The 20,525-nt window shown below is 42.3% G+C and overlaps 1 protein-coding gene across 5 annotated transcripts in view; it reads right to left on the reverse strand.

The window, feature by feature from the left end:
• Positions 1–7,984, reverse strand: part of cadm1a (cell adhesion molecule 1a) — a 523,695-nt gene extending 515,711 nt beyond the window's left edge. For 2 of the 5 annotated variants that reach the window (XM_036142720.1, XM_036142719.1), the window contains exon 1: positions 7,832–7,984. In XM_036142720.1, coding sequence (XP_035998613.1) covers positions 7,832–7,904 — 73 coding nt within the window. In that variant the 5' untranslated portion in view covers positions 7,905–7,984. The remainder of the gene's footprint in view (positions 1–7,831) is intronic. The other 3 variants (XM_036142723.1, XM_036142722.1, XM_036142721.1) reach the window with 2 other exon arrangements.
• Between the last annotated feature and the right edge of the window lie 12,541 nt (positions 7,985–20,525).

A 20,525-nucleotide genomic window follows, 5' to 3' on the forward strand; every position in this document is an offset into this window, starting at 1 on the left:
ACTCCAATAAAAAAAAAAAAAAAAACACGACCTGATCTGCACAGTGGAGCCCGACGCCTCGGTAAAAAAAAACAATCTTTACTAACAGTTAGGGAGATAAGCAGAGTGCAGACTGGGATGTGAACCTCACTACGTCGTCTCAAGCCTCAGTTCCTCAACGGTTGGCGCTGAGGCTGTAAAACAGCTCGCCCAGAGAGACGCTATACATTTATTACCGCTTTAAAGAGGCCAGAGGAAGCATAAAGGACAAATTCAATAAGTAGTCCGGACTGCATTTCTCTTTTTTATGTCAGGACCACGAGGCGCTTCCTAACGCAGGGACACTTTGGTGTGACGTTACAGCAAATACTTCCACAAAGGGACGTTTAATATAATGAACGCCACCTTCTGAGAACACAGTTGGTAGTTCTGTTGCCTTACAGGAAGAAGGTCCCGGGTTCAAATCCCTAACCTGGGTCTTTCTGCATGTTCTCCCCATGCATGTGTGGGTTCTCTCTGGGTACTCCGGCTTCCTCCCACGGTCCACATGACTTTTAGGTTAATTGATGCGTGTGGTTGCTTGTTTCTGATTGGACGGCGTGGTAAAGGTCAGGCTTTGTCGGCATCTATTTGGCACTTAGGTCAGGTTAAATTCAGACGTCTGAGACTTTTCAGACTGAATTATCCGAGAGCAAACACAGGTTCTTCAACCACAGTTTGTGAAACAATAATTTAAACTTGTCCCGGTTTAGATTCTAATACCAGCGTTTAAACTCCTGATCTGAGGTCTGCAGGTTGACAACCGAAAACACGGCTTTTTAGGATTTTTTTGAATAATTTTGTCTTCATCTACAACTTCTTAGCCAGTAAAAAAATAAAAAAAAATAAAACAAAAACTGATCTGAGTTTGATCAAAATGTATGTTGTGAATCAGGAAATCAAAAATAAAGATCTAATTAAAATGTTAATACATTTTATTCTTTTTAGATAACATAATATGGGAAAACACTCAGAAACTAGACAAAAAAATTTTGTCCCTTATTTTATTTTGATAATTATGATGTTTATTGTCTGTTCTTTGTTTTTTTATGTTTTTGTGTGTTTTATGTGAACTTTTCTGTTTTTAGTGATTGGGTTTATGGCTGTGATGCTTCACTGCGCCTTTAAATCCTAAGACACAAATGGTTTTATTGAATTGAACTAAACTGAATTATGACATTGAAAATGAAAGCAAATTCCAGACTTGTCCAGGCTACTCAGGAGAATTTTTCCTTTATTTCTATGAACTGTTGAATGAGACTTAATACGTCCAATCAATGACCAATCAAGTCATTAAAGGTGCACAGAATATCAAATTACAATCATCGTTACAATATCAATGTTTGCAATGCGGCAATCACAAAGGACTGCAAGACTGATCAATATAATGAAGTTTTTTAAGTTGTCCTGATGTAGTACAACCCTAACGCCGAGTCTAGGGATGGGCATTTATCGTATATTTTCTCCTTAACATAAAATCATATGAGGAAAATTATTTATGTAAACAATTACAATAAATCCCATTGAATTGTTAGAATTGGTATTTTTAATTTTTTCTCCACTGTTGGCTCCATGGGAACCTCAAAAAAAAAAAGATCAATAAATACAGAAACAGAAATAAATTCAGTTACTGTGTGCAGTTCAGTAATAAGAATCTTTTTTAAGTCACTGGTGTCCTGAAGAAACCCATTTAAAAATTAATTTTTGAAAAGCGGTGTTTGTCATTATGGGCCTTTGGCAGCAGTTACATTCATCACCTAAAAACAGGTTGAGAATAAGCTATAAATACATTTGATAGTCATTTTGATTAAGATCACTATAAATAGCACAATGTATCGAGATAAAAGTTGAATTTTAAATCTCCCGCTCCTGGTGCGGTCTAATGAGACCTAAGAACACCTCATTTATTGGAGTCTTATACCCGCATCTCCATACAGTAGAATAAGTGATAATCATAGAAAATTCATTTTAATAATTGCCTGTAAAAGTACCGGTTAGTGCCAAACAAACTGTGGTAGATGGTCCCTTTACATCCTACGCTGGGAAAGTCCAGACCTGAGAAGGGCTGGAGAAGCAGGTGGCACAAAGGGAAATGACAAATGGAGCTTTTTCCTCAAACACCAACACGGTTTCCAAAGGTTTCCACCAGTGTAGATGTGATCAGGAGCTTTTCTGTGCCTGTGAGCCGACCATTATATCATTCCTGACTTCTGTTAACAGTTAAGGATAATCAATCAATCACCACATTAAGGAATGTGAAGCTGACAGATCCTCCAGCCTCAGTTTATATGTCAGCGGTAATGTAGCGGTAAATAAAAAAATAAGAAAGCGGGCCAGAAAGCAGAAATGTACTCAGTATAAATCAAGCTGCCAGCCATGCATTAATCAAGCCTTTACGCTCCAAATTAATCCATTTGCTTAGATGTACAGTGGGCTGTATATCAGAGAAAGGGTGTGACGACAATGTCGGCATAAAACTGTCGGATTAGGTCCAAATGTACTCGGCGGCTGCTCAGCGAAACGCTCCGACGGGATCCGCTTTGGCCGGTTCGCCGTTATTCTGAGGCGCATCAGACAACATGCTAGGCGGACACAAGCATCTCTCAGTGTCCATCCACAGAAGACACGTTGGATTATCGGACAAAGATTGCATCTACACACCAGGCAGAACTAATGCTCTTATCCAGACCTAACAACTATCTGAGATCAAACAGAACAGAGCATGTAAAACCTGATATTAGGGTCATTATCAGGTCAGCGGTTAACAATATTCCTCCACAGAAAGCCATAACGAGCCTGCATGGCCACAAAACATGACACGGTTAATGCTCGTTGTGATAATTGGTCATTTCTAGTGTTTCAGGTCTCAATACGCTGTGTTGGCATTACTTAATACCTGCAAAGCACCTCTAAGCCGATAATCTGCAGCACACCTCAACTTAATACTCATATAAAGGCATTGCAGAAAGATTGCATCGCATACCCTTCACTTATAGTTATATATGCACGTGTAAAATGAAGAGAGGGGCTAGATTAGAATCTATATTTGTTCCATGGTTTGTATTAGAGTCAAATAACACTTGAAGGGAATATATGAATTCATAATTCATGAGGATAGGGAAATTAGGGAAGAAAGTGAAAGCCTACTTAAAGTTTAATGCAATGTAGAAGCAAAACCCGTGAATTCAATTTGGGTATTTTTAACCCGAGACGTGCAGGAAGAGAAAAGCCTGTGCTTGTTGCATTGGATGTGCCCAAGGTGAGGCTCTAGTGTGAGCATTTCATCTCAATACGTCTCATGTTCTACTGTGGAACTGATGAATATGATGAATACGGGATGAACCTTTGTGTAATCGCTCCTGCAGTCCTGGTGGAGCGCTTCGCCGTTTACCCATTTCTCTTTCCTGGACAGAATCATTGAAGGCGCTATTGCAGCCATTTAACTTCTTTGTCTCTCCTTCCTCGCAGAGAGTACGCCCGACTCGCTGCCGCTGGGTTTAACCGGCTCGTCTCGGCACGCTCACAGACGGAAATGTTGCTGCTTCCATTGATAGAACGCTTCTCCTGACTCTTCCTGTTTTCATCTGCGTCTCTTTTCTGGGCAAAGCTGTCATCGACTTTGCGCTCTTTTGGGTTTTTGTTCCTGTCCCATAGAAAGTAGTCCTGGCTCAGTGATTCCGTGTTTTTGTCAGCCGCTCTGCCTCGTGTGACAAAAACTTCGGCTGAATGATTCCTGCCAATTCAACCACTCGCCAGACGCCTTCAACCGAATTTAACCGTCATGATAAAACTTTGCATTAATCTGGACTGAATATGATTTTATATAACTGGGGATAAATATAATCTTGCCAGTTGCAATGAGACGACACACCTCGCTGTGTAAATCCTAGTGTGGAGAGGACTTTTTGACATTTCGCCTTTCTTTTAAAACAGGGGCCACTGCAAACCATGAGTATATGAACAGTGAAAATATTTGCCTCAAATCATCTTCTAAAATATCTTGTGTGAAAAACTTAAAGGTAGTTGAGAAGAAACAGAACAAATGTGGGAGGAGCCAGAATCTGTGAATCTGCAGCTCCAGAATCACAATAAAGATGATGGAAGATCTGCAACAAATCAAGGAGTTCAGCTCTCACATTCTGCTGAAATGTTTCACAGAGGCTTTATTAAATACATTATTTCAGCAAAGTAAGGATAGAGTATTTAATTAGAAGGTACGGTAATTCACACAATGTTAAGAAAAAGCTACAAAACCAAAACATCTCTTCACCCCAGATGACTGATAACTAACTGGATCAGAATTATAAAACATCTAGAATGTTGTTTTTTTTTTAGGCAAATCCCATTTTTTTTCCTTGTCTTTAAAAATAAGACATCTATAAACCAGTTCAGAGATATTTTCCCTTTCTAAAATGAGATCTGTATGCAGTCTTATTCAACAGAAAATCAAATCTGCAGGAGGGAAAAGAATAAAACAAGAAAGGTCTAAGAACGTGGCTACAAAGGTGCGTACACTCAATGAATAATTTGCTATTCAGTTTCTGATTCTGTTTCAGTTTTCAGTTTATAGGAGTCTGTCAGCATCCAACATCTTAACTGTAATATTGGCCCACGGCTGGCAGATTGTGACGACATCTCTGCTCTGCAGCCATTTTCAGAGGAACCCGAAGACTTTCTGTTGGATTTAGCTCTGGACTCCAGCTGTGCCTTTTTAAAAGCTCTATTCTTCCTCACAGTAAGTCATCATTTTATTGATGTGGATGCATGTTTGGGGTCACAGTGATGCTGAAAAATTTAAATCCCTCTTCTGGTTCAACCTTCTAGAAAACGCATAAAGCTTTTTGAAGTCAACTGGTATGAAGAGCTTCCTCCCCTTTGATTAGAACCTCAGTTCCATCAGTGAAAAGCGCCACCTCCACCACCATGTGCTGATTTATTGGTGCCAAACATGCCATTTGGAATAAAGGCAGGTGTGGAAGTGAAAGCCTGGTCCTCTGGGACCATCGCGTATGTTCAGATTCGGGCCAGGATGTTTTCTCGGTTATGCAACCCCACTGGTCAGTCCAGACATTTGGAGGAACCAGCAGATAGCTCTGGCATTAAGAAGACAACCGGTACTTGTTGGGAATCCCTGCAGCTCCTTCAGTGCTGCTCTCTCCCTCTTGGCAGACCTGTTTCCGTCTTCTTTTAGGAGAAATATAATCCAGTATGTCATATTTCCCCCTAATGGTAGGTGACTGCCTTCACAACACTGCCGGATTCTTACACACCTTCTCCTGACTGATACGTTTGTACAGTGAGATTCTTCTTTTAAACCCTGGTTCGTTAAGTATGGCTGCAGCTAATGGATGTGAACTGGCAGCCAATTAAAGCACCTCCCACTGATGGCAGACTGAACGCTGAAACTGAATCAAAAGGTGGCTCGTCAAAGTTTTCCTTTATCACAACCAGGCTATTGCAGCTTTGCATTTTTTATATTGTCTTTTCACAACTTTGTTTCTGTGAACAGGATGCGTCACGTTACCAGTGAAGAAAGTGAATCATCTACATCTCTCTGCAACAGGGGTGCGCACACTTCTCAGAGCCATTATACTTTATAACTGAATAACAAGTAGCAGAGCTTACATGCCTGCCTTCATTTCTATGCAGTTTGGGCCAGAATGCACAACATGCCACGCCCACTGATGTCTAGTTTACAGCTAAAATTTTATTTTTCTGTTGGTGCACAACCCGTTTCCAAATGAGGTGCCTGGACGGGAATGGCAGCCTAATATACGGGTGGAAAGTGGAGGTTATTAGCCCAGCATCCACAGCTACGTATGAGGGAGGGAAAAAGAAAAACAGCCAGTAAGTGCATGGGCACAATGTGATCTTAGAGTATGCAGCTGGAGGTGAATAATTGATGCGCTCTGTGCCAGAGTGCCCTGAGCTCGGTGGGAAATCAGTGGAGCCATTACCATGAAGGTAAAGCAGCACTGCGCACTGTCCAAAGATCAGACGCTCTGTTACTCTGTGGCGCTTTTCTTGACTCATCCAGTGACTCCCTGCAAGCGGGAGAGGAGGGGGAAACACGACCGCGCGTCCGTTTCTCATTTCAGTGGATAAAACTGGATTAAGGCTTGTGGATAATCCACAATGTGACAAACGTCGGCATCTGCCTCCTCTGTCAGTCTCACAGCTCCAGGCTTGGAGCCCAAGGAACGGAGTGATTCTGTGTCCTCATGAAGAACAGCCTGAGCACCTTTAAGTTGGTGATGATTTACTGCATCCGCCGCCTGTTTGAACCCAGAACCACGGCAGCTGGAGGAGACGCTCAGCGGTTAGTTAAACACCGACGCGCTGGTAACCGCGGCGCGTCGTGCCACTGTGCGGATTAACCAAACGTGTTCCGCAGAGCGCACACCGACCACGCTGCTCACATCAACCGTAACTACCCCCCTCCTCCTAAAAAAAGAAAAAGCGGAATAAAATGACCGTGAGCAGTTTCATCTGAAGCCTTTCCGCTCCTTGAAACCATCTAACTCAGATTACAACAGCCTGCTGGAAGCTTTGATGCTGCTCTGCAGAACCAGCTCCGGCACCATGGACACAGCCCCGGTGCGCAACTCCAACAACCCCGGGAGGACTGGAGCGGCCAGCGCCGGGACACCAGACCCGGTCCACTGGGTTCTGGTCATTCCGCCCCAGCCCAGTTCGGTGTCTTTGTATCCGCGCTCGTCTCTCACTGGTACGAAACGCCACAGGATGTTTCGTACTCGTTTCTGCGAAGCACCGATGCAAAGTAGCCTAATGTTTTTAGAATGGTCGCTGCACAGACCATTTGTCTTGTTGTTATTCATTTATTTATCTTGCATTTATCAGCGGGTCTAGAGGCCAAAAGGAGGAATAAATAAAAGGATGAAATAGCGCATAACTTTTTTTTATGAAATACCTGCAATTAAATGATACTATGCGCGAGAGAGATGGCAGCATTTTGTTTATTAAATGTTTCTCTCCACCGCTGAGAGAAAATATTTGACCAAAGATAAGAACAGAGATAGAATTTAAGCACAGAGGCACGAAATCGGAGCGAGAGAGGAAATGAGTGGCGCCATCTCAAAATAAATCCAGAAAAGACCAGATTAATCCTAAAAAGCCCGCAGACCCGCAGGGTGTCTCTGCGCCGAATTAACGGCGACGTGCGCACTGCCATCACCGGCGGACCCGCCGGCGTGAGTCCGGCGACAACCTGCGGTTCGGTGGAAACAAGTTAAAAGAACAAAGTTCTGCATGGAGTTTGCTCTGAGACGCCGGAGCTGCCGCATGGAGAGCACTTTCCACGCACCGCTGCGCTCCGGTCGCCAGCACCGTCCGTCCGTTCCGGACACGCAACAAAGTAAGCCTCTGGGCCAGAACCAGCAACAATGCGAGCACGGAGAACCCGTGAGCGCGTTGCTGGGTTCTCGGCGCGGTGCCACGCAGAGACCTGCGTCATCTCTTTCCAATGTTCTTAAAGCAGTTGCCGGCGGGGTCGGTGGGGGGGTTTTAGCCTCCAGCCAAATGCTGAGCGGTCCAAAGTGATGCATCGGCTGGGCAGCGCCTCTGCGCCGCCAAAACCGCCAGAAACCCGCCCGGTTCCGCTCGCTTCTTTAACTTTGCGGACACGCTTTACTCGGCGAACAGCAATCCGAGCTGAACCCGAACCGCTCCGCCGCGCACGGATCCAGCAGAAGAAGGGGAAAGCGGCTAAAACGCCGCTCCTCCGCAGCGACGTCCGCGGAAACGCGAGGACAAAGAGCGTCCTCCGTCCGCACGCAGGCGGAGAAAGTCCTACCTTGGTGGAGAGCCGCAGGAAAGGCGAAGAGAAAGAGAATAGTCGCCAGAGAGCCGCTGCGAGCGTTCGCCATGTTGGACACCTGCTTGAGAATGGCAGAGAGACGCAGCTTCACCTACAGCGGGACTCGCGTAATGAGATGCGGACAAGGAGGAGGGAGGGTTGTGGCTTCCACACATCCACTCCTTCCCAGCAGGGAGACACAGACGCTCGTCATGGACGCGCTTATATAATGCGTACAGTTTGGGGAGGAATCTGAGGGGAATGATTTAGACTGAAGGCTTTGCTGCAGGGGGAGAGCAAGGCTTGTCTTCTGTTAAAGCGTCATGCAGCTGCACCTCAGGAAACCATGATGCTGCTTAAAAGTTCCTGCAAAATGTGAAACTCATCTTCACACTCATGTTTTTTTTTCCAGATCAGAGTCAATCAGAGTAAAAACAAAAGGCTGTTTTCAAACGAGGATTTTATTTCTTACTGTCATGGCCACCTTTATTTGTTAAAGGGATCCGCACCGACCTGGCTGGGTTAGATAATATAACAGTTTATAACCCTCGTTATATCCTGATTTAACAGAGGTTGCTGTTTTTTTGCTCAGTTTGGCTCCAACCAGGACTGTAGCTGCTGCACACGTGGAATAAAGATCCTCTGAAAACAGCCGGTCTGAAGCTACTTCAGAAAGCTCCAACAGCATCTCCTCGTGCCCTGATCTAAAGAAGATCACCGAGCAACTGAGTGACTGACATATCAGACTGCAAAACCATTTCTCAGGCGTCGGGACATTAAGAACCACAGTTAGAACCATCATCCACACAAACATGGAAAAGAGGAGAACCTTTCCAGAAGCATCCAGCCTACCAAAATCACTCCAAGAGCCAACAGGGGACTCATCCTGGGGGGCACAGAGGAGCTTAGAGCAGCATCTAAAACCCAGAGGGCCTACTTCCTCAGCTAAGGTCAGAGATCACGGTTTACCACGAGAGACTGGGTAAAAATGGCCTCTACTGGAGGGTTCTAAGGCAAGAACCTCTGCTGAACCAAAAGCACAAGGGCCTTCTATCCCTGATGTAAAACCAAGACTGCCTCTCAGAGAAAAGGACATCCCTGATAAGCTAGCACGGTGGTGGTAGTGTGATGTCTGGGGCTGCCTGGACGACTCGCTCGTTTTGTAGTGACCTAGTCAAAGTTTGGATTTAACTCTGAGAGGCTTTCTGTGGTGTGACCTTTAAAAAGCTCGTTCCAGCTGGAAAACCCTCCAGTTTTGGGCTCAATTAAATAAATCCTGCAAAGAAAAGTGAGCCAGAAGTCCTCCACAGAGACTTTAAACGCTCATCGGCCATTATCGTAAAACACTTGGCAGCTGTTGCCGTCAGCGGTGGCACAGACAGTTATTAGGTTTAGGGGTGATTACTTTTCCACACAGTTTGGATACCTTCCTTCATTCAGTAAATTAAATCAGAATTTAAATCCTTTTTTTTTGCAGTTCCTCGGTTTATTTTTGTAAGATAGTATAATTTGATGACAAGAAGGGGCCGATACTTTATTCACACGACTACTGCGCATGAAATATGAGCTTCGCTTATTGAAATGAACTTGTGAAATAAAGCATGTTTTTGGTGATAGTCCTGTTTATGGAGACGCACCTGGATGTTGGCAGGAAGAATTCGCCGGGCAGGGAAGAGAGCTGCTTTTCATCCGGGGGATGGAGGTGGGCAACAGCTAATTAAAAAGCTGCGAGCCGTTCTGACGCTGGAGCTAAATGCGATCCCTCTCACTTTCTTCTGGCAGCAAAAAGTGAGTTGGAGAAAAAGTAGATCTGGAAATGATGTTAAATTAGGCAAGATGTCACTCCCAGAGCTAAATTCTGACTTTGAAGTCAGATGCAAGGGAGTGTAACACTTGAGATTCCTGTTGCTGTGCAGTGAGAAATGAATGGCTTCTGCCACTGGTCTGGTTTGCACCCATCAGAACAGAGACAGCGACGCTTAGCAGATTCTCCTGGTCCCTCATGTGACAACGCAGCTCCGTGGTGTCCCTCTAGGTCAAGCAACTTCTAAAAAAAAATAATAAATAAAAACAGGGCCATTTTCAGATTCAGTATTTTCTTCTTTATGTGTTTTTTAAATCTTTCTTTTTTTGTAAACAATAAAAATGTCAAATGTTCATAATAAGCTGCAATCAATCACTTCTCTTTATGAATGCTTGGTAAATCCATGTACATTTTTAACGACACAAAACTCCTTTATTTATTAGCTGAACATTCTGACTTTGTTAATATTCTCCAGACATATCTAGCATTACTGTAATTATTGCAACACCTGTATTAAAATAAATCAGGAAGCGATAAAGATCACATTTAGTAGCTAAGCTTTACCGTCCCTCCTTGGGTTTTGCAGTTTGAAACCAGTCTGTGTCCAGCACTTTAATTCAGCAGCTAGCCAATCATCTTAGCACTTTGGACCGTTATTCAGCTCCTCTTTAAAAGTCCAACATGCATCTACACTGAGATGGAGCTTGTTTGTTGATCCTGAAAAATGATTTCATTATTAGTGAAGCCACTTTTGACTGACACAATGAGATCCAGTGATTCCTCTAGCTGACCCCATAATCACTGGACTTTAGGTTATTATTATAAGACAAGCATCTTTAGTTTTGTCATTGGGTTGGCACTAATTGTTTAAGCATAATCTCCGGCAATTTGGGTTTAGGATTAATTCATTAACCTCACTTTTATCCAACAGCTTCATGTGAAACGGCAATAAAATAGGTTCCCAATGAGACCATGATCATGAGGGTAATTTGACAATTAAAGCCTAAAACTCTCAATTTACAATGACACCTGTGAAAAGACGCGACCCAACCCCCCAATTTTTTTTTCCCTTTTAGATATTCTCATGAATTGCTGATGAATATTCTGACTTTTAGTGGTTATGTCATGTCTTGTAGTGAATGTTGTACGACCCAGATGCAGAGAGGCAGATGCAGGGAGCAGTTATGGGGGAATTTAAAGAAAATCCAAACTCACAGAAACACTGGAGGGTGCAGGAGCTGCAGCAAAAACAAAACGTAGAAACGAGGACGTGATCTGTCAAAGTGACATGAAGCAAAGAGCAGAAACCAGCAGTAAACTGGACAATGAGAGGAGCTTAAATACTGAGAGCTGCAGCAATGGCAGGGGTTGATTGACTAATTGATGGCAGGTGTGGAGAAGGAGCTGGAAGAAGAACTGAGGAGAGAGAGCTGGTAGCAACAGGGGGCGAGAGAGACAATCTAAATGTAACTGAGGATAACTAGACGCAGGGAATAAACTAAATACATTACAGAAAGCACCTGAAACAAGGCTGATCTGATAAATATAAGAAGCACAAGACGACCGGAGGAAAGCCTCGATGTAAGGAAAATAAGTAGGATAGCTAAGAAAAGACTGACGTATCAAACAAGGAATAAAACATAACCTAAAGATGCTGAAATGCTAAAACTGCACAAAAACTCCTTAGACCGTGACAGGTTAGAATAAAAGTGATTAAAAGGACTTTCAGGGGCCTTTTTATTCAGCCCAAAGGTCTTTCCTTATACTGTAAAATATGACCTTTGCATGATTTAAAACAGAGTACAAAAAAGTAATAATCTGCTTTCAGGGAAAAAAGGCAAATTTACTTACATTATTTTTCAGAATAAATCAGAAAATCCTTTTATAGATTTTAAGGAATATGGAGCTTGTGTTGGCTGGTTAGTTAACTGCGTTCATGTATCCAATTATTAAAATGCTGCTAGATTAGTCTATGAAAACATTGCTGCACAGACTTCAATTGATTTATGAAATTCTACTAATCTCCTGGTAAATAAAACACAATTTTATGTCTTAATTTTCAGGAATAAAAACAAAAAGCCAACACTACAACCATAAGATAACTAACTAACTTAAACTTCATGCTAGAACCTCCAGGCTGATGTAGACACTAAAAACGAATTCAGAAGCGACAGCAGAGAGATCATAATTCTATTTACAAAAATAAAAAAATTACACCTGACCCAGTTGTGAAACACTTTAATTATATTCTCTTTAGTTAAAGAAGGCTTGTAATTTTTAACATATTCACGTGTCCTCTGTTTGATTGGAATTTTTTTTTTTTTAAACATTTCAATTAGCCTTTTTTATAATTAAGTCAACAAATAAAAAAATGGCTTTGAAAACTGGAATTAAATAAGGATAGAAATAACGACTCTTCTGTATTAGAAAATTAACCTGTAACGGTAATAGCTCACCTTCTGAGTCATACGGCAAAAATAAATAAACACAAACCTAAAATATTATTCTGAGAAAAGAACTATACTTTTCTATGTAATAAAAATAAAAGCACTTATTCAACAAACCAAAATTTCTGCTTCATCCTAATTATTTCTGTCTTCCTCGCTGCCTCCCATATTCTGCTGATCTCTGTATTTACATCCCTGCTGTTTTACAGTCTTTTTAATTATTGTAAATAGTCTGTTGATGTTTTTTAATTCTCCAATACAAATACACTTTTTTTCCATTTCCTGAGGTCACATTGCTTAGTTGCACACTTATTTGATTTTTTATTATTCTTTGTTTAATGACTAATAACTGAACAGTATCTGTTTAATATGCTGCACATTTTCCTTTACCGTAGACTCTGCTAATCTTGTTTTTTGTTTTAATATTTATAATTTATGTGTGCATCAGCATGCTTCCAGTTGGATTTAACCTTGCTGCTTGTACACCTGAATTTCCCCACTAAGGGACAGTAAATGATATTTCTGCTGATCAGTTTTTGGTTGCTCAACTAATAAACATGAAAGTCTTTTCATAAAATGCCTTTGAAATTTTATTGAACCTCCCTTGGTGACTCAGCAGGATGCTGGTTCCGGTCCTTGGTCCACTGATGAAAACCCTTTGAACATCTGCGAGGTTTGAAGAGGAACAGCGTATTAATCAGTGAATCTGAGAAACAAGTTCTGCTTTTGGACTTCTCAAAATACTTGACCCACTTTTGGTGGACCCAACCATTTCCCCGTTGTAACAATAAACCACCCAAAAATCAGCAGCTCAGGGATGATGTCACAAGAAAGACGTTTTATTCCATGCATCGCACCATCAGTATAAGTGCATGCCTATTGGTCCCATGAAAAACAATGAACACCAGACATTTATTAACATATGAATCCCTCCAGGATTCCCCAGACAGAACATCAAAAGTCCACCCGTCCAGGCAAAAATGTATTTATAAAACCTTAAGCCAACTCAAAAACTACAAGCTAATAATTCAACATTCAACATGAAAATTACAGGCTAGCATCGAGATTAGAGGATGGCATAAAAACCACAAGCCAGCATGTAAACAAGTAAAGCCTGACGGAGAAGCTAAAGACAATGTAGAAAATACAAACTTAAAATGTTATCTACAAGCTAACCTAGATGCTTCGGGTGAAAGTAGCAACTAAAAGCTAAAAGAGAACCTTGAGTCCCAACAGTAACAATCTAACATGGAAACAATGAGACAACATGAAACTACAGGCTAGCAAAGAACCTGCTGTGTGACGTAGAAACAATATACATACCAACAGCTAGCAAACAGCCTTCAAACTTTAACAGGCATGTCTATGAACCAGAGCATATAATAATAATAATAATAATAATAATAATAATAATAATAATAATAATAATAATAATAATAATAATACTTTTCATTTCACTCATTGGCTCTGTACAATAAAAAAAAATGTATTGTATAATAGAAAACATCAGCATCTGAAGAACAAACTCTGTTTCTTCCTCTGGAGCAGAGCCGGCCCAAGGCATAAAAGAAGTAAGCCGTTCAACGACCTGTTGGTGTTCCCTTCATAAGAGCTATTTCTGTATCGTTAGACTTGTGCAGATGTTTGTGTTAAAAATACAAATTACAGGCTGATCTCATAATGCGGTTGATTATTTATCTTTACACCGTGTTTTTATGTCCTGACTGTGTTGTTGGATTCAGCGTTGTGTGTATTTATACTTGTTCTGCTTACCATTACCCAGCACAGCGCGCTCTTATTTTAGCTGCATTTCCACACAAACGTGGCAGATACATATGTTGCACACAGTCTTGTATCCTCCATGAACTGAAATGTTATTCTTCCATTCCTTTTTTAATGTGTGAATTCTCAATCACTACAGGCCTTATTTATATTTCTTTAGTAACAACAAAGTGGCTATGGAAGCAAATGCATTATTCATGCTGTGTTTCTTTCCCATGCCATTTATATCATAGAGGTTTTGCAGTATTTTCATTGTAAATGACATGATTCTGTCCAGAATTCAATAAAAAACAGTGCAGCACATTGTGCTCTTTAAGGGCAATGCAGCACCGGTCTATTGATTCTCACACTCCCATGAGATCCTTCAACGCCTACACCTGTGACTCACTCCACTCGGTGCCCACCCCCCCCCGGAGCAAAACAAAGCAACATCATCTGCAAAAAAAAAAGCCATGTGCAATCCCGAAGCCACCGCACTTGACACTGTTCTCTTCCCGAGGCTTCCCTCCATGAAAATCACAAAAAGAGCTGTTGATGAGGCATATCCCTGGCAGAGCACAACCCCAGAACCTGGTGCTCCGCTCAGAAGACCCCCCCCAGGGCACGGTCATTAGCTGCTCCCAGGCAACTGAACGCAGCAAAATTTCCCCCAATACGCTTAAAGTGTCCCTGACAGAGTAACGAGCTGACGTTCACTTTCTCTTTGCCAGTGTCGGGCCACATGTTTGCTCATTGACGCTGATCAGTGTGGGGGGGGGGATGGTTGTACTTACAAAATCTGGGATGTTCCTGCCGTCAGTGATATGTCTATGCTGCCTCAGGAGTTCCCTTTGCCAACTAAGCCTGTAAGAATCCACAGCAGAATTATTAAAAGTCCAGTTTTATACAGCATGCGTACGCTAGGCAAGGGCTTTATGGTTTAAAGACGTCATGCATGGATAATATTTAGATGTGTTTGGGTTTGGAACATTTTAGACAACAATTTGATGAGTCTCCAGTACCATGTGGGTTCACGTAGAAATGAGGAACTGCAGCTTTTTTTTAATTTTCAGACATGTGACATAGCTGATGCTTGCTGTCTTATTCAGAAGTAATTGTAGGAGGGAGCAGGAGATGGGCAGATGGGCTGGGGTCTCGTCTGCAGCACTGTGGGCATTGCTCCAGTCTGTCACCGTGAAGGAAGATTGTAACCCAGAAGCAAAGCGTTTTACTTACCACTCCGTCTACTTTCCAACCCTCAGCTACTGTCCAGTGACATGGAGAGGACTAAGAGAACAGGATCACATTAACAAGCTGCTGAAATGAGCAGGCATCTCAGTAGGACGTCTCCTCTTTCCTTTGCTTTGGAGGTTTTCTGGGCATGTTCCACAGGGAGGAGACCCAGAACTCACTAAAGGGACCACAGTGTGTATGGCTCTGGCCTCTTCTCTGGAGATTTCTTTGTTTCCCTCTGGAAGCAATGGATGGATGGATGGATGGATGGATGGATGGATGGATGGATGGATGGATGGATGGATGGGTGGGTGGGTGGGTGGGTTGGTGGATGGATGGATGGATGGATGGGTGGATGGGTGGGTGGATGGATGGATGGAAATTAAATATCGTTAGCTCTGTAAGACTGAAGACAAAACGAGTTTGAACGCCTCTTGTACTGTGAAGACAGCCTGGTCTAAAGTTCAAGATTTCTTCAAGGCAGGATTTCCTTTTTGGTTGGTATTGACTTAAAACAGAATAGAATAAAATAAAAAAATAAATATCCTTTATTGTCCCACAGAGATGCAGAGATGACATTAAAGGAGCAATATGTAAGATATCCTGACCCAGGATGTTAGTAACATTCCGTATAAATAGTCAGTTCTGTCCATCGACAATGTCTTAGTTACGTCTTTCTCCTTTCAAACCTGGAGGTATGGTCCAGAACTACTTCTGCTCAGAGTGTAGCCCGTGTTTACTTCCTGGTTCCTCAGCCAATCATATGAGAGATCCCAGGGTTCCTAATACAGAGCGCAGCATTTGGTATTTTATTTTGACAAAAAGCAGCAGCCTGCAGACATGGAAGTGAGTAAGAGAAGCAGACCAGAAATAGAACAGAATAAAGCATCATAGACCTGTTCTGTGGAAGTAAAACGTCAACAGAGTTTAACAGCAACAGACCGTTGAGTAAATGGCAGTCAGCCATGGTCTATCTACTCAGTCCTGGTTATCTTTTCCGTGTTCCTGGTTCCTGTATCACCTTTATCCTGGAAGCCATGTCCATTTGTCTAATAAATCAATCGTAACTCTACTGGCGGTTTTCCAGCTTTTATCTCTACTTTGGTTCTCAACACACCCTGACACTCTAAGGCTCTATTTAATGCCACCGCCATCATACTTCTGTCTAAACGGTTCAAGACCGCCAAGCGACCCGCATGTGGCGATAACAGGAGGAGACGTCACGGGGCAGCACAATGTTTACGGAAGTAATGGTGAATGTAATTGTCTCTAGAAGTGTTCAATAAAGTTTTGTAAAATAAAAAATATGTGGATACCAGCTGGCATCTCTTCTTAGACTAATGTAGAGTCTTCTGAGAAGTTGTGGAGGTGGCAGCCTGCGGTGCAGACATCATCTCCCAGAAGTCTGTGCAGGGTGAACAGGAACGGTGCCAGCACCTCCCCAGGTTAGAACAGACTTACTGATTCTTATTCTTCATAGATTCCTATGCTAAGGTTTCTTTTTGATGCATTTAAACCTTAACCAGGAAAAAAAAAGAACTACATAGTCCACTGACTAACATAGTCATTGAGATTTTTAGTCACAGATTTTTATTAAGGTGTTCTTGTTGATTTTGCCCCCTTCACACATATTGTTACGGAGCAGCGGAGACTCTGATGCTCAGAGCGATACAGCCGCTGACAGATGGACACATCTTTTGTCGTTGCTAAGGGAGCTCACAGATGATGGTGATGTGAATCTTGGCTTCTTTCTGAAATTTACATCCACAACAACAAAAGGAACCTCATTCTGTGCCAGCAATCAGTGACCAAGGGAGGTCCTGCAAATCTGCCATATTCATTTCTCTGCAACAGTCTCTGATATTCACAAAATGGATGGACTGAGAACAATGCCCCGATAAGAAATCCACCGTCTGCAGACGGGGAGCTGTTTGGCAACAGGTAGGTCTTCATCCGAACCGACTGCTAACCCTTCAGCCTCTTGCTGCTAAATCCTGTTCAAAATGACGGAAGTGTTAACAAAAGAACGGAGCTCAAAGTTTATTTTTTTATATGTGTAATGTAATGCCCTGGGAACACACTTTTTCAAATGGAAACACAAAGAAAAAGTGATTAAATCAAACAGAAGGGGAAGAAAAGGAAATATCAGGCTGTTCATAAAACAGCAGTGTCAGCGTTTCACTTTACAGACTCAAACATTTATTGTATAAACTGAAAAAAAAGCTTGAATGCTTTGAGTTTTCCTCTGAATAACTGAACTAATGCTTTGCTGTGTAACCTGTTTTTCACAGAACAGCTCTACGTCTGTGTTGCATGAATTCAACCATCCTCAGTCACCTGTGAACATGTGTTCTAGCTCAGGATGACTGGACTGTACTCCACAGTTCTTCTGCATTTCCTGCATCTTGTCTCAGAAACATCCGTTTCTACGGGTTTTCTAGGTGACTGAGGTCCGGGGACTGGACTGTTCATGTTGTTGGTCAGAAACCCAGATGCTGCTCCTCGCTGGTGACACTGGAATATCAACAACATTTCATCTTCAAGTATTTTGATGTATTCTCCCTGATCTATGATCCTGCATGTGTGACGAATAGACACAACACCAGGGTATGACCATCATCTCTGAGCCACCATGATTTGCATTAAGTTTGGTGTTCTGGGTTATCCTGCAAAAATTCTGCAGACCCAAAAGATCTGTTTAGAAAAACCATCCGTCACTTTAGCTGGGCAGCCGATCATTTCTGCACGTCTTTATGTGTTTCGTCCTCTCCGAACACGCGGGGTTGCGGGGGGGTTGGTGCCTACCTACAGCAGTCATCGGGTTGACAGGTTGCCAGTATATCAGGAGGCAACACGGAGACAGGACAGACAATCATGCACACACTCACACCTAAGGGCAATTTGGAGAAACCAGTCCGGTGTGCAGCAACATACTAAAATTGCTGTTCGTCCGAGCAACGTCTAGAGAGAAAAATGTCTTTCTGGAGAGGAATCCGCTGTAACCAACATGTTCATCATCCGCTGTCTCTGTTCCTCCAAACAGGGGCAACTTGTTTGACAGAAAGAACAACTTCCCTGACTAAAATCCATTCTGGTTGTAATTTAAACAGCCTACTTTTCATTATGATGCAACTACAAAGAATCAGCAGCATCCATGCATGTCATGCTAACACCGTTGGCTCTGTTGGCTTTCTGTTACTCTACTGCATCTGCTAGAAAATAACAGAAGTTCTACTGAAAAGAGGACGAGGAGATGTCCTGCTGTTCAAGATGTTTGACAAAAAATAGAATAAGATCCTTCTTCCTAAATAATATGTGGAGCAAAAACCAACAAAAACAAAATAGCTATCTGCTTTGTGCTGTAAAGGAAAGCCTGGCTGAGCAGAGCATCTGACTGATCAACATTGCCACCTATTGGTGCCCCTCCACACAGGAGAAATCAAAGCAGGAAGTGAGGAGTTTAGACTGCAGCGACGGGCAGACAACAAAACCCCATCATGCTTCGCAGAGCCGACCAGAGAGTGCAACCCTGGAAATAACGTGCATATGATCTGAATTCATCTTAATCTCAACACACACACACACACACACACACACACACACACACACACACACACACACACACACACACACACACACACACACACACACACACACACACACACACACACACAGCTGGACGAGTGAAAAAGCCATAAGCATGCTTTTTAAGCAGATAGCAGGGCAGCGGCGTGCGGCGGGGCTGCAGACACAGCAGCGGTGACCTGCTTCTGTATCTCAGGCTGGGAAGGAACAGAGACTGCAGCCGGCCGGGCGGGGAGCTGGTTGCTGCTAATATCAGTCACATGACAGGGAGAATAGATAGGCCACGGGTCTCAGTTTAAGCTTTGCACAGTCAGTGCTTCCTTTATCGCATGGGTAGCTTTGGTGGGTGGCTCCAGAGAGAGGAAATGTTCTGCTGCTTAATTAAAAAAATAATAATAAATTCTGATTCCCTGACCAGTCGCTGTACTCTGATCTGAATGATTGGAGTTGCTGAATCGAAACAGACATTTAAATCCTTCCATTGAAAAAAATCTGTTGTTACCTTTAAAAGAAAGCGTTACTTTTATTGCACGATCATTTATTTATAGTTACATATTTAATTGAAAGTAGATAAGTGTTGTATCAGGTGTTGTATCAGCCGGCCTTCCTCAGACAAACTTTAATCTACATTAAGCCCTGTTACTTTAGGCCTGTCCTACGCGGCATTGAAGTGCCGTTGGTCTAGTCAAAGCAAATTCCCAACCATGTGTGAGGTTTCCATGAGGTGGAAATAACCTTGTTGGTTATGATCAAGAGGTTTTCAGCTGAGTGCCTGTACCTGTAAAAAATCGTCTTACAAGACACATCCTAATTTATTCATTTATAAACCCCAAAGCTTTAAAGGGCCTATGACAACAAATTTAATTTTTCTGAGGTTTCAGGGGTATAATATCATCAGTTGAATGTCAAGAGTGGGTCCCAAAGGATCTGCTCATTGGCAAAGTCAGAGGACAGTTAATCTTTCTACCTAATTCATATTCTCCAATCAGCGCACACCCCCCAGCTGATACACCGGCCGGCTAATTTAATGGTGAGCCACGCTGTGAAGTCAACCTGGTAGAGGTACGTATCATTACCGTACCCAACCCTTTTACTGAGGAGGGGAATCTAACCTGACAAAACAACCTCCTACAAAAAGATGACGTCATTTTTTAAACGACATTCTTTGAGAATTTCCATATGCAACAATATCAACGACACAAAATAGTTTATACGGTGATGTCATGGCCCCTGTAAAATAATTAAGGAGCACATATATCGATTACTGGAATAATATCATTGCAACAGGAGAAAAAAACCCGAACAAATGGGCCAATAGGACAAAGGTGCTCTATAGTATGCAGAGGTTTAGGAGTAGTTTCAAGTAGCTTAATTAGAAAAGACAACCAGTTAATATGAAGACAACATTAGTCATCAGCTATGACTGTATTATGCCTAAGGTAAACGGTTATGTGATTTAAAGTGACAGATTGTGCAGCTCAGAGCTTATTTGGGTCCCAAAGTTTGCATCTGATTGGTCAGTCTCTCCCACCTGATTAGTTTAACCCAGAAGAGGAGAATTCTGGTTCATCATCACTGACGGGTTGCCAGAAAACTTTTCTCCATTTCCAGCATTCTCTGAACGAGCATTATAACCAGTTTTAGTGTTATAACAATTACAAATATACAAAACAATAGATTTGTTTTTCCTCTTAAGCGAACTGAGAATTTTGCAGAGCTTGTTAATTTGGATTTAGCACACGCAGTAGATGTAGGTATTTAGTATGCAATTTAGCTGAATTACAAATAACTGAGCATAACTTCAACCACTAGATGGCAGTAAAGTGAGTCCAATGTTATCCTTGTTATGTGTGCAATGTGC

This window comes from Fundulus heteroclitus, chromosome 11 (assembly GCF_011125445.2).
Source record: "Fundulus heteroclitus isolate FHET01 chromosome 11, MU-UCD_Fhet_4.1, whole genome shotgun sequence".
In the NCBI taxonomy this organism is placed as follows: domain Eukaryota; kingdom Metazoa; phylum Chordata; class Actinopteri; order Cyprinodontiformes; family Fundulidae; genus Fundulus; species Fundulus heteroclitus.